The 12,240-nt window shown below is 42.1% G+C and overlaps 1 protein-coding gene across 3 annotated transcripts in view; it reads left to right on the top strand.

The window, feature by feature from the left end:
• The window catches only part of ANO4 (anoctamin 4), a 360,013-nt gene that overhangs the window by 237,025 nt on the left and 110,748 nt on the right, over positions 1-12,240 (top strand). For all 3 annotated transcript variants that reach the window (XM_073620380.1, XM_073620381.1, XM_073620383.1), the window contains one exon: positions 10,766-10,872. In XM_073620380.1, coding sequence (XP_073476481.1) covers positions 10,766-10,872 — 107 coding nt within the window. The remainder of the gene's footprint in view (positions 1-10,765; positions 10,873-12,240) is intronic.

Raw genomic sequence — 12,240 nt, 5'->3', positions numbered from 1 at the left:
CCGTTCACCTGATTTGGATGTAAATAACTCAAATTAAAGCTGAAAGTCTGCAGTTAAAGCATATCTTGATTGTTTCAATCCATTGTGGTGGTGTATAGAGCCAAAAAGATTAGAATTGTGTCGATGTCCCAATATTTATGGACCTGACTGTATATATAATACAGTGCATAGTATATAGTGCAGTCAGTGTAGTATATATAATGCAGTTCAGAGTAAATAGCGCTGTTCGTATAGTATATATAATACAGTTCAGAGTATATAGTGCAGTCCATGTAGTATATAGAATACAGTTCAGAGTATATAGTGTAGTATATATAATGCAGTTCAGCGTATATAGTGCAGTCATTGTAGTATATATAATATAGTTCAGAGTATATAGTGCAATTGGTATAGTATATATAATACAGTTCAGAGTATATAGTGCAGTCTGTGTAGTATATATAGGCACGCCTGAGCGTTCTGGGAGGATGCAGTCTGGGATGGGTGCAGAACCAGAGGAATAGACTGTGGTGTCATGGGCAGTGGAGAAGGGCAGCTGCAGCCAGGAGGGCTGGCAGGGCCTGAAGATAGCTTACTGGGCTCGGTAGCTGCATGTAGGACAGCTAGCACCAGAGACTTTCTATTTTGCTACACTATAGGGGCTCGCGGCCCCTGCCTGCAAAGGGCAATTGCTAAGACCTGGCGGAGCCAGTGTCAGGCCTATCCACTTTGTGCTAGCTTTGCCTGAACATTAGAGAGGAAGCGACGTGCAGGAGGAGAGAGGAATGAACATTAGAGAGGAAGCGATGTGCAGGACAAGAGAGGAATGAACATTAGAGAGGAAGTGATGTGCAGGAGGAGAGAGGAATGAACATTAGAGAGGAAGCGATGTACAGGAGGAGAAAGGAGTAAACATTAGAGAGAAAGTGATGTGCAGGAGGAGAGAGGAGTGAATATTAGAGAGAAAGCGATGTGCAGGAGGAGAAAGGTGTAAACATTAGAGAGGAAGTGATGTGCAGGAGGAGAGAGGAGTGAATATTAGAGAGGAAGCGATGTGCAGGAGGAGAGAGGAATGAGCATTAGAGAGGAAGTGATGTACAGGAGGAGAGAGGAGTGAACATTAGAAAGGAAGCGATGTGCAGGAGGAGAAATGGGTTGTATATACCTAAGTGTATATCGTTGTTCCAGAAATTCCTGCAAAATTCCATTGGGCATCCCATACTTCATATACCCCATCTAAGTTCAAATCCCTCAATAAAACATAAACACAAGCACATGGACTGTTTTTCTGTCTTGGAGTGTCTGTGAGGTGAACGCCGGCCAGGCAGGGTGACAGGTGGGCCACAACACTTAGCAGCCCCTACGGGGATTCCGCTACATATACTGTATATATAATACAGTAGAGAGTATATAGCGCAGTCCGTGTAGTATATATAATACAGTTCAGAGTATATAGTGCAGTCCGTGTAGTATTTATAATACAGTTCAGAGTATATAGTGCAGTCCGTATAGTATATATAATGCAGTTCAGAGTATATAGTGAATTCTGTGTAGTATATATAATACAGTTCAGAGTATATAGTGCAGTCAATGTAGTATATATAATACAGTGGAGAGTATATAGTGCCATCAGTGTAGTATATATAATACATTGCAGAGTATATTGTGCAGTCATTGTAGTATATATAATACAGTGCAGGGTATATAGTGAAGTGCAGAGTATATAATACAGTGTATTGAAGTGGTTAAGGGGAACCCTATGACAGAATTAAGAAAAAAAATTATGCAGGGTCCCCCCAAAATCCATACCCGGCCCTTTTGGTCTGTTATAGATTTTATGGGGAACTACATGCCAATTTTGTTTTTTTTTTAAAACAGCATGGGGTCCCCCCCAAAATCCATACCAGGTCCTTTGGGTCTGTCCTAGATTTTAAGGGGAACTCCATGCCAAAATGTAAAAAATTATTGGTGTGGGGTCCCCCCCAAAATTAATACCAGACCCTTGTCCGAGCAAGCAGCTTAGCAGGCCAGGAAAGGGAGGCGAGCGCCCCCCTCTTGAACCATACCAGGCCACTTGCCCTCACTATGTTGATGGAGACAAGGGCCTCTTCCCAAAAACCCTAGCCGATGGTTGTCGGGGTCTGCGCCCGACGGACCAGTTTTTTTTTTTTTAAATCTCTGCCTCGATGGGAGGCCTCCCAGTGACTGCTGTCTCTTTGCTTTGGCAGCTGTTATAAAGGCAAGGACGGGGCCACCCGGTGATGTAACCAAATGACCCCGCCCCCTCTGACGTCATGTGATGTCAGAGGGGGCAGGGTTATCTGGTTACATCAGCGGGTGGTCTCGCCCTTACCTATGTAGCACCTTGATAGTAGGCAGGGTTGCTAACAAATTTACTTGCGCTAGGTGGTAACTAGCCTGACTAATTGGTAGGGGATCCACTGATTTTACCCTAAGCCTGAGTCTGGTGTAGTTCCTCTCTACTCTCACAAGGTGATATTGCTGCCTCTGACATTAGAATGATGGATTACAGTTGACACAAGTTATGAATAGATATGTTGCCAGAGGAGTTTTCTTCGGCCCCCAGGGCATGCTGGGATAGTTTATTCAGGAGGAATCAGGTGATCGGTGTTCTTTCTGCCCCAGGGTTTGGCCTGGGGAGATGTATGTGGAGCAGCAGCATAGGGTAAGGCCTGAGGCCTAACCACACATGAGGAGGTTCTGCTTGAGAGTCGGATTGTGTGCCGGCGGTAAAGGAGAAGCAGTTGCCACAAAGGGATGACCACTCCTGTTACCAGAGGCAGGTGTAGAGAGGATGGAGGTCTGAAGAAGTACCAGAGCAGCCCTTTCACCAGCCGGGGATAGTGAAGAGGTGGGAAAGCTTCAGGATTTTCATCCGTGAACCCAGCAGGAGCTGTGGGTGCACCTTGAAGATAAGTACAACGGGTAACTGTGAGTAAAGCTAGGGACCCAGTGGGACAGCGTGGGTGACGCTTGAAGATAAGCACAGCCAGTAGCTGTGAGTCAAGTCAGAAACCCAGCGGGACAGTGGGTGAAGCTTGAGTGATCTACAGTGGAATACTGTGAGATGTGAGTGAAGATCTACAGCGAGTTACTGTGAGTTACGTGTGCAGATCTACAGTGAAGCATTGAAAGTGGAGCGTTGCTATAGGAGACAGCAGTTCTACAAATAGAGTTGCTGCATCCAGCTTAAAGGCCCTCTACCTATATTGCTGTCTGCCTATTGTTGTCTGCCAATTGTTGGCGCCCATGTTTTCAGCTTGCATTACACCCATAATGCCTAATAACCCATACTGTGAAGAACAATGTCAGCTTCCCCTGCCTATGGAGGTCACCATTAGGCCTCTTCAGGTCAGGGACACCACTACACCAATATAAGAGCTGTCAAAGCGAAAAGACAGCAGTCGCCGGGATGCTTCCCATGGAGGCAGAGTTTTTTTGTTTTTTCTATTTCTCAGGTTCGTCGGGCAGTGTGATTGACGATGTACATTGCAGGACACTTTTTTTTTTGTCACTTCAGCCCCGGAAGGATTTTCCCCCTTAATAACCAGGCCATTTTTTGCGATACGGCACTGTATCGCTTTAACTGACAATTGCGCGGTCATGCGACGCTGTACCCAAACAACATTGATGTCCTTTTTTTCCCACAAATAGAGCTTTCTTTTGGTGGTATTTGATCACCACTGTGGTTTTTATTTTTTGCGCTATAAACAAAAAAAGACTGACAATTTTGAAAAAAAAAAAAATATTTTTTACTTTTTGCTCTAATATAATATATAAAAAAAAATTTAAAAAATGTATTCATCAGTTTAGGCCAATATGTATTCTTCTACATATTTTTAGTAAAAAAAAAATCGCAATAAGTGTGTATTGGTTTGCACAAAAGTCTACATAATAGGGGATAGATTTATGGCATTTTTATTTTTTGATTTTTTACTAGTAATGGCGGCGATCTGCGATTTTTAGTGGGACTGCGACATTGCGGCGGACAGATCGGACACTTTTGACACTTTTTTGGGACCATTGACATTTATACAGAAATCAGAGCTAAAAATAGCCACTGATTACTGTATAAATGTCACTGGCAGGAAAGGGGTTAACACTGGGGGGCGATCAAGGGTTTAAGTGTGTCCTAGGGAGGTGTTTCTAACTGTGGGGGCAGTGTAGTGACTAGGAGTAGAGAGACATCGCTGTTTCTAATCTCTAGAAACAGCAGATGTCTCTCTTCTCCCTGACAGAATGGAGGATCTGTCTGTTTACATTGACATATCCCTCGTTCGTTCTCTCTCTCACAGGAGCGATTGCGGCCACTGGGCACGTGCATCAGCTCCTACGTCAGGCGGCGGGCGTGCACGCTCGCCTGCCAAGTCTACTTAAAGGGCCGACGTACAGCTACAGAGATTTGCCCAGGAGAGCCAACCTGCCGCAATATAATGACGGCAGCAGGTCGGCTACTAGTCGGCTAGTGGTAAATAAAGGAATTGTCAAAAACTGTCTGTTGTGGTTTTTACAATGTACTCGATACCCATTCACATGGGGGGGCAGAATCTGGGGGCCCCCTTGTTAAAGGGGACTTCCAGATTCCGATAAGCTCCCTGCCCGCAGACCCGACAACCATGTCGGGAAGAGGCTCTTGTCCCCATCAAAATGGCACCCACCCCCTCCCCCCATGTTGAGGGCATGTGGCTTGGTATGGTTCAGGAGGGGGGGCGGCACTCGCTCGTTCCCCCCCCATCCTGACCTCCAGGCTTCATGCTAAGGGTCTGGTATGGTTTTTGGGGGGGCACCCCAATTTTTTAAAAAATTTTGCCATGGAGTTCCCCTTATAATCCATGTCAGACCCAAAGGGCCTGGTATGGACTGGGGGAGGGGACCCTACGCCATTTTTTTCATTGATTTTACATCTATATTGCCGGAAGCCGACAATACATTACAGCTACAAGCAAGTTTAAATGACATTTTTCCCTTTAGAAATGTCATTTTGCTGCAGCACTGGTCTACACATCACACAGATGCGCCACTTTACAGGCAGACTAAGGGGACCCCCAGGCACGATATTTAAAGGTATTTAAATGATATTTAAATATAAAATATATTTAAATGATATTTCATTTTTATTGTTTCACTTTAAGCATTATTAAAATCACTGCTCCTGAAAAAGCGTTTGTTTTAAAAATTTTTGTTTGCATTATACATGTGCCCTAGGGTAGTACCCGAGTCCCCATACACTTTTTATGACAATAACTTGCATATAAGCCTTTAAAATGAGGACTTTTGATTTTTCATGTTTGTGTCCCATAGACTTTATTAGGGTTTGCATGTTTGCTCAAACTTTTTGGCTGTTCAAGGTGTTCTGGTGCGAACCGGGGGGGTTCGGCCCATCCCTAACTGTACTCATAAAGCTATGGACATGGTCAGCTACAATACTAAGGTAGGCCGTGGCATTTAACCACTTCCGGACCAGCCGCCGCAGTTTTACTGCGGCAGGTTGGCTTCCCTGCGTGAAACCACGTAACTGTACGCGGGCTCGCGGGGTCTGGATAGCAGGCACGCGCGCTGCTCAGCTGGAGTGCCCGTGCTCGTGGCTAATGGTCGTGATGACCGCCGGCCACGAGCGATCGTGAAGAGGAGAGACAGAACAGGGACGAGTGTGTGTAAACACACACTTCCCTGTTCTGTTCTTACAGGAGTGGCAGATCGTGTGTTCCTATTAGCTAGGGACCACAATCTGTCACTTCCTGTAGTTAGTCCCTCCCCCTTCAGTTAGAATCACCTCCCAGGGAACATAGTTAACCCCTCCCCGCCCCCTAGTGTTAACCCCTTCGCTGCCAGTGACATTTTTACAGTAATCAATGCATTTTTAATCGCACTGATTGCTGTATTAATGCCAATGGTTCCAAAAATGTCTCAAAATTGTCCGATGTGTCCGCCATAATGTCGCAGTCATGATAAAAAATCACAGATCGCCGCCATTACTAGTAAAAAAAAATAAAATAATAAAAATGTTATAAATCTATCCTCTATTTTGTAGACGCTATAACTTTTGCGCAAACTAATCAATATATGCTTTTTTACCAAAAATATGTAGAAGAATACATTTTGGCCTAAACTGAGAAAAAAAAAATGTTTTTCTATATATTTTTCGGGGATATTTATTATAACAAAAAAGTAAAAAATTATTTAAAAAATTGACGCTCTCTTTCTGTTTATAGCACAAAAAATAAAAACCGCAGAGGCGATCAAATACCACCAAAAGAAGGCTCTATTTGTGGGAAAAAAAGGAGGTCATTGTTTGGGTACAACGTCGCACGACTGTGCAATTGTCAGTTAAAGCGACGCAGTGACGAATCGCAAAAAGTGCTCTGGTCAGAAAGGGGGTAAATTCTTCCGGGGCTGAAGTGGTTAAATGATGCTCAATTGGTTCTAAGGGGTCCAAAGTGTGCCAGAAAAATATACCCCACATTATTACACCACCAGCCTGAGCCACTGCTACAAGGCAGGAGGGATCCATGCTTTCTTGTTGTTTATGCCAAATTCTGACCCTACCATCTGAATGTCGCAGCTGAAGCCTGTGCGAATTGTAGCCTCAGTTTCTTGTTCTTAGCTGGCAGGAGTTGCACCCGGTGTGGTCTTCTGCTGCTGTAGCCCATCTGCTTCAAGGTTCGATGAGTGTTCATAGATGGTATTCTGCATACCTTGGTTGCAACAAGTGATTATTTGAGTTACTGTTGCCTTTCTATCGATTCCAACCAGTCTGCCCATTCTCTTCTGACCTCTGATATCAACAAGGCATTTTCATCCACACAACTGCCGCTCACTGGATATTTTCTCTTTTTCTGACTATTTTCTGTAAACCCTAGAGATGGTTGTGCGTGAAAATCCCAGTGGATCAAAGTTTTTGAAATACTCAGACCAGCCTGTCTGGCACCAACAACCACCAAAATTCCCTTTCTTCCCCATTCTGATGCTCTGTTTGAACTTCAGAAAGTTGTCTTAACCACGTCTAGATGCCTAAATGCATTGAATTGCTGCCATGTGATTGGCTGCTTAGCAATTTGTGTTACCAAGCAATTAAACAAGTGTACCCAATAAAGTGGCCGGTGAGTGTACAGAATCTCATGAAGAGTGGCTATGGTCACACCCAGAAATAAATGTGAGGATCATGCTAGTCCAGCTTATTAAACAGCTTATCACCAAAGGTCCAGATGAGTGACCCATGCTATTCATGCTACTCCAACAATAAAGCGGTTTCTCATTGTCTAGGTAAAAATCGGAAATTATTTTTATATTTTTTTTTCTAAAAATGGTATAAATAATCTCTGGAATACAAAAAAAAATGAAATCTTTACATTTGCTGAGTTTTTAAATATTTGCAATTTTTGCTATTCTTACCTAAATATATACTATGTTATAGTACTAAAGGACTAATATATTATTATTATTATTGTCAAAATATTTTTAATAAGTTATTTAATTGTAATTGGCCCTTTACTCTGATCTGCGATCAGCTGTGTCCTAAGGAATTAATTGTGCTTTAACCACTTCAGCCCCTACCCCCTTCCTGACCAGAGCACTTTTTGCGATTCAGCACTGTGTCATTTTAACTGACAATTGCGCAGTGGTGCAACGTTGTACCCAAACAAACTTGACCTCCTTTTTTTCCCACAAATAGAGCTTTCTTTTGGTGGTATTTGATCACCTGTGCGGTTTTTATTTTTTGCGCTATAAAAAAAAAAGAGAGACAATTTTGAAAAAAACACAATATTTTTTACTTTTTGCTATAATAAATATCCCTCAAAAATATATAAAAAAACTATTTTTTTTCTCAGTTTAGGCCGATATGTATTCTTCTACATATTTTTGTTAAAAAAAAAATTGTAATAAGCGTAAATTGATTCGTTTGCGCAAAGTTATAGTGTCTACAAAAAAGGGGATAGTTTTATGGCATTTTTATTATTATTATTTTTTTATTAGTAATGGCAGCGATCTGCGATTTTTATTGTGATTGCGACATTATGGCGGACACATCGCACACTTTCGACACTATTTTGGGACCATTGCCATTTATACAGCGATCAGTGCTATTAAAATGCACTGATTACTGTGTAAATGACACTGGCGTGAGGGGTTAACCACTAGGGGGCGATGAAGGGTTTAAGTGTGTCCTAGGGAGTGATTCTAACTGTGGGGGGGGCTACCTAGGACATAACAGCGATCACTGCTCCCGATCACAGGGAGCAGTGGATCTCTGTCATGACACAAGGCAGAATGGGGAAATGCCTTGTTTACATAGGCACTTCCCCGTTCTACCTCTCCACACCGTAATCACGGGCTGCCGAAGAACATCAAGTTCCTGGGACCCGCGGGCACGCTCCCGTGGCGTGCGCCCGAAAGGCGGCAAATTTAAAGGGACGTACCTGTACGCCCATTTACCTGCCTGTGCCATTGTGCCGACGTACATCTGTGTGCAGCGGTCGGCAAGCGGTTAAGGTATCAAATCTCAGATATATTAGTGCATTTGATGTCTTCAAGTACCTCTAATTAATTTCTGAGCACTTTGAGCTACGTCCTATCCCCCAACATTCAACAGTCTAATATGAGTCTGAACTGGCCACTAAGCTTTTGGCTTTCAAATACAAAACAAAAAATTAAATAGGCCTTTGCTTTTGAAAAAAAAAAAAGTTAAATTAAGGGTTTGGGGTAGAAATGTAACCAATTAGATTTTTTTTAAATGGAAAAATAGTCTGCCATTGGTGATTACCTTCTGACAATTCTAAATGCCTGGCTGTCATATGAATCCAACAGTATTAATTTAACTTTCTGAGTTGCTGACCTACAGCGGGTATGCACATTAAAGCAGAATTTCACTCTATCAATCAGTATTGACTATTTTGAATTTCCTCAGTTACTTACTTTTTTCCAGGCCTAGGTAAATTATGTCATACATCTCAGGAGGGGAGTAGGGTCTTTCCCAGCTAAGCACGCCCTGCATGTCTGAGCTAATGGCAGATGGATTCCAATTAAATGCTGCATGAATCCTCTGCCCTTACTCAAGATGGCCATGGCCAGAAATGCTAGGGGGGTGTTTTTCAAAGTGATTTCTCAGCAAAATAAATAATGGAGAGATGGATGGGTGAGTTTGCTTTGACTATTAAAAAAAAATGAATAACACTGTTAATAATGAAATAGTGTTTTTGGTTTGTGATGCAGTTTATGAGTTTCAATACTTTTCACTGACTTCAATGACTGCATGCTCGTTTGTAGTTACATAACTAGTAATACACATGTCCATCAAGTTCAACCAACATAAATAAATAAATACATTTAAAATCTGTATGCTCAGATTGCTAAACCCACAGTTGATCTCGAGGAATGCACAAAAAATTTATAAAGCATTGTCTAATTTACTCCACCCGGGAGAAAACATTTCCTTCCTGATCACCCAATGCAAATGTTAATAGACAGATTCTGTGCCTCTAGAAACACATCCAGCTTTTTTTTTTTCAAACAATCTACAGAGTTGACTAGACCTAGTTCCTTTTGTCCATTCCACATTTTTACAGCTAATCCCAAATCCAGGTCAGTGACTCAGTCTGAAGCTAGGGACAGCCAGATAAGCAACATTTTTTCAGAAGGAAGTCAGCAATGTCAACTCTTATAATTCTCTTGGTAGAGATTTCTTTTAATTATTACTTTTTTTTTTTCATTTGATGGATTATGCTTTCTGAAAGGTGACATTTAACATACATCAATCAGCCATAACATTATGACCACCCACTATAACATTATGACAACCCACCTAAAACTAGTAGGCCCCCCTTTTGCTGCTAAAACAGCCCTAATCCATCAAGGCATGGACTCCACTAGACAAAGCATCAAACTGCCTCTGCCAGCTTGCCTTTTTCCCATAGTGCATCCCAGTGCCATCTCTTCCCCAGGTAAGCGATGTACACGTACCTAGCCATCCACATAATGTAAAAGAAAAATGTGATTATTCAGACCAGACAACGTTCTTACATTGCTCCGTGGTGCCCTTTGTATGTGCTTCTGACTGTGGACATTGCATGTCAGCATGGGCACCCTGACCAGTCTACAGCTACACAGCCCCATACGCAACAAACTGAAGTGCACTGTGTATTTTGACAACGTTCTATTGGAACCAGCATCACTTTTTTTTCTGCAATTTGAGCTACAGTAGCTCTTTTATTGGATCAGATTACACGGGTAGCCTTTGCTCCCCACATACATCAGTGTGCTTTGGCCTCCCATGACCATGTTTGTGGTTTGCCAGTCTTCCTTGGACCAATTTTGGTATATCCTGACCAATGCAGACCAGGAACATCCCACAAGAGCTGCAAATTTGGAATTGCGCTGACCCAGTCAACACTCCATTACAATTTTGCCCTTGTCAAAGCTGCTCAAATCCTTATGCTTGCTCATTTTTTCTACTTTCAACTTCAGGGAGGACATGTTCACTTGCTGTCCGATGTATCCCACCCACGTTCAGATGCCATTATCACAAGATAATCAATGTTACCTGTATACCAGAGTATATTTATAAATTGTTTTAAACGTAATATAATTTTGTAATATTAATACTTCAACATGGAACTACTTTTACATGATGTGGCTCAGCATGTGTTCTTTCAGACTCACGTTTTAGGGAATATTTATTTGGTGTGAAGGAAGGAGTCATCATAAGGTAGGTTCAGTACAAGTATCTTTTCTTTTCAATTTACAAAATTGCTTTTTTATTATTCCACAGTTTTATCATAAACAATAAAGACACCTTTTTCAACAATGCCACAAGAAGTCGGATTGTACATCATATTTTACAAAGAGTTAAATACGAAGAAGGGAAAAATAAAATAGGTAAGTCCTTTAACGAAGATTGCAAATGGTAATATGTATCTAAAGCCAGGATGTTTTTCTGGGTTGGATAGAGTGGGGAGAGGTATAGAATTATTTTAGGTTTTTGGGTGCTGGTGACCCCTATACCCAGGCTGATGTAAAGGAATATACACAAACTTGAGTTGTCTCCAGAACAGGAAGAGAAGGAACATCTATCAAAGGAAATACTGTCTAAGAAGGAGTTTCCAACCCTTAGGAGATATTTTCTCTCATTTTCTGTTGTATCTACAGAACAGGAACTGAAAAGAAATCTCCCTAATGGGACACAGATGGCAAAAAATAAGACATACCCTACTATTTTCAAAATTAAAAAAAAATATTGCTTTAATTCTATACTAAATTGACCTATATTTTAGATTTGTGAGCTGTCCAGGGCCGTGTTTAATATTGATTGAACCCTGGGCAAACATTTTCTTGGGCCCCCCTTCCATGTAACTTCGCTCTCCACCTGCTCTGAGACATACAATAAATAGCAGCTAGACTCGAAATCAGTTTACTGAATCAGATCAGGGAATGATTGTGATTGGTTGCCAGAGGTTACAGTGTATCATTACCGCTCACTCACTGGCTGCTAGAGGTTACAGCACACATTATGGATCACTGATTATTTGCTAGAGGTTACAGCACATGACGTCTGCTTGCTGATTAGTTGCTAGAGATTACTGTACCTCAATACTGCTCACTGATTGGTTGCTAGAGGTTACTGGACATCCTTACCACTCACTAATTGGTTGCTAGGGGTTACTGCACATTATTACTGCTCACTGATTGGTTGCTAGAGGTTGCTGCATATCCTTACTTCTCAATGACTGGTTGCAAGAGGTTAGTGCATACTATTACTGCTCACTGATTGGTTGCTAAAGGTTACAGCACATCATCTCCTCACTGCTTGAACACCATAGACTGGGGAGATGAGAGGACCCATCAATAATCAGAAAACTCCTAGGGATCATAGGACTCCTGGGAACAGTGGCAATGCTGGGGAAGGGGGGTGTGATCAGTGGCAAAGCTGGGGGGTTGATGGGATTAGTGGCAGTGGTGGGGGGGGGGGGATTATTTAGAAGTACACTGTGGCAAATTCTGAATCATGTAGAGCAAAGCTGTAAATCTTTGGCAAGTATATAGTGGGGGATTCTACACTGACCACTAAAGTGAGGGGGGATTTACACTGACCACCAATGTAAGGGGGAATTTGCACTGACCACCATGTAACGGTTGATTTTACAACACCCACCAATATAAAGAGGGATTTCTACACTGACACCAATGTAATAGGAGCATTTACACCAACCACCAGTGTAAGGGGGAATATACAATGACCTCCATGTA

Source organism: Aquarana catesbeiana, linkage group LG03 (genome assembly GCF_042186555.1).
Source record: "Aquarana catesbeiana isolate 2022-GZ linkage group LG03, ASM4218655v1, whole genome shotgun sequence".
Classification (NCBI taxonomy): Eukaryota; Metazoa; Chordata; class Amphibia; order Anura; family Ranidae; genus Aquarana; species Aquarana catesbeiana.
Note: the sequence above shows the minus strand (reverse complement) of the source record. Positions and strands in the feature narration are given on the sequence as shown.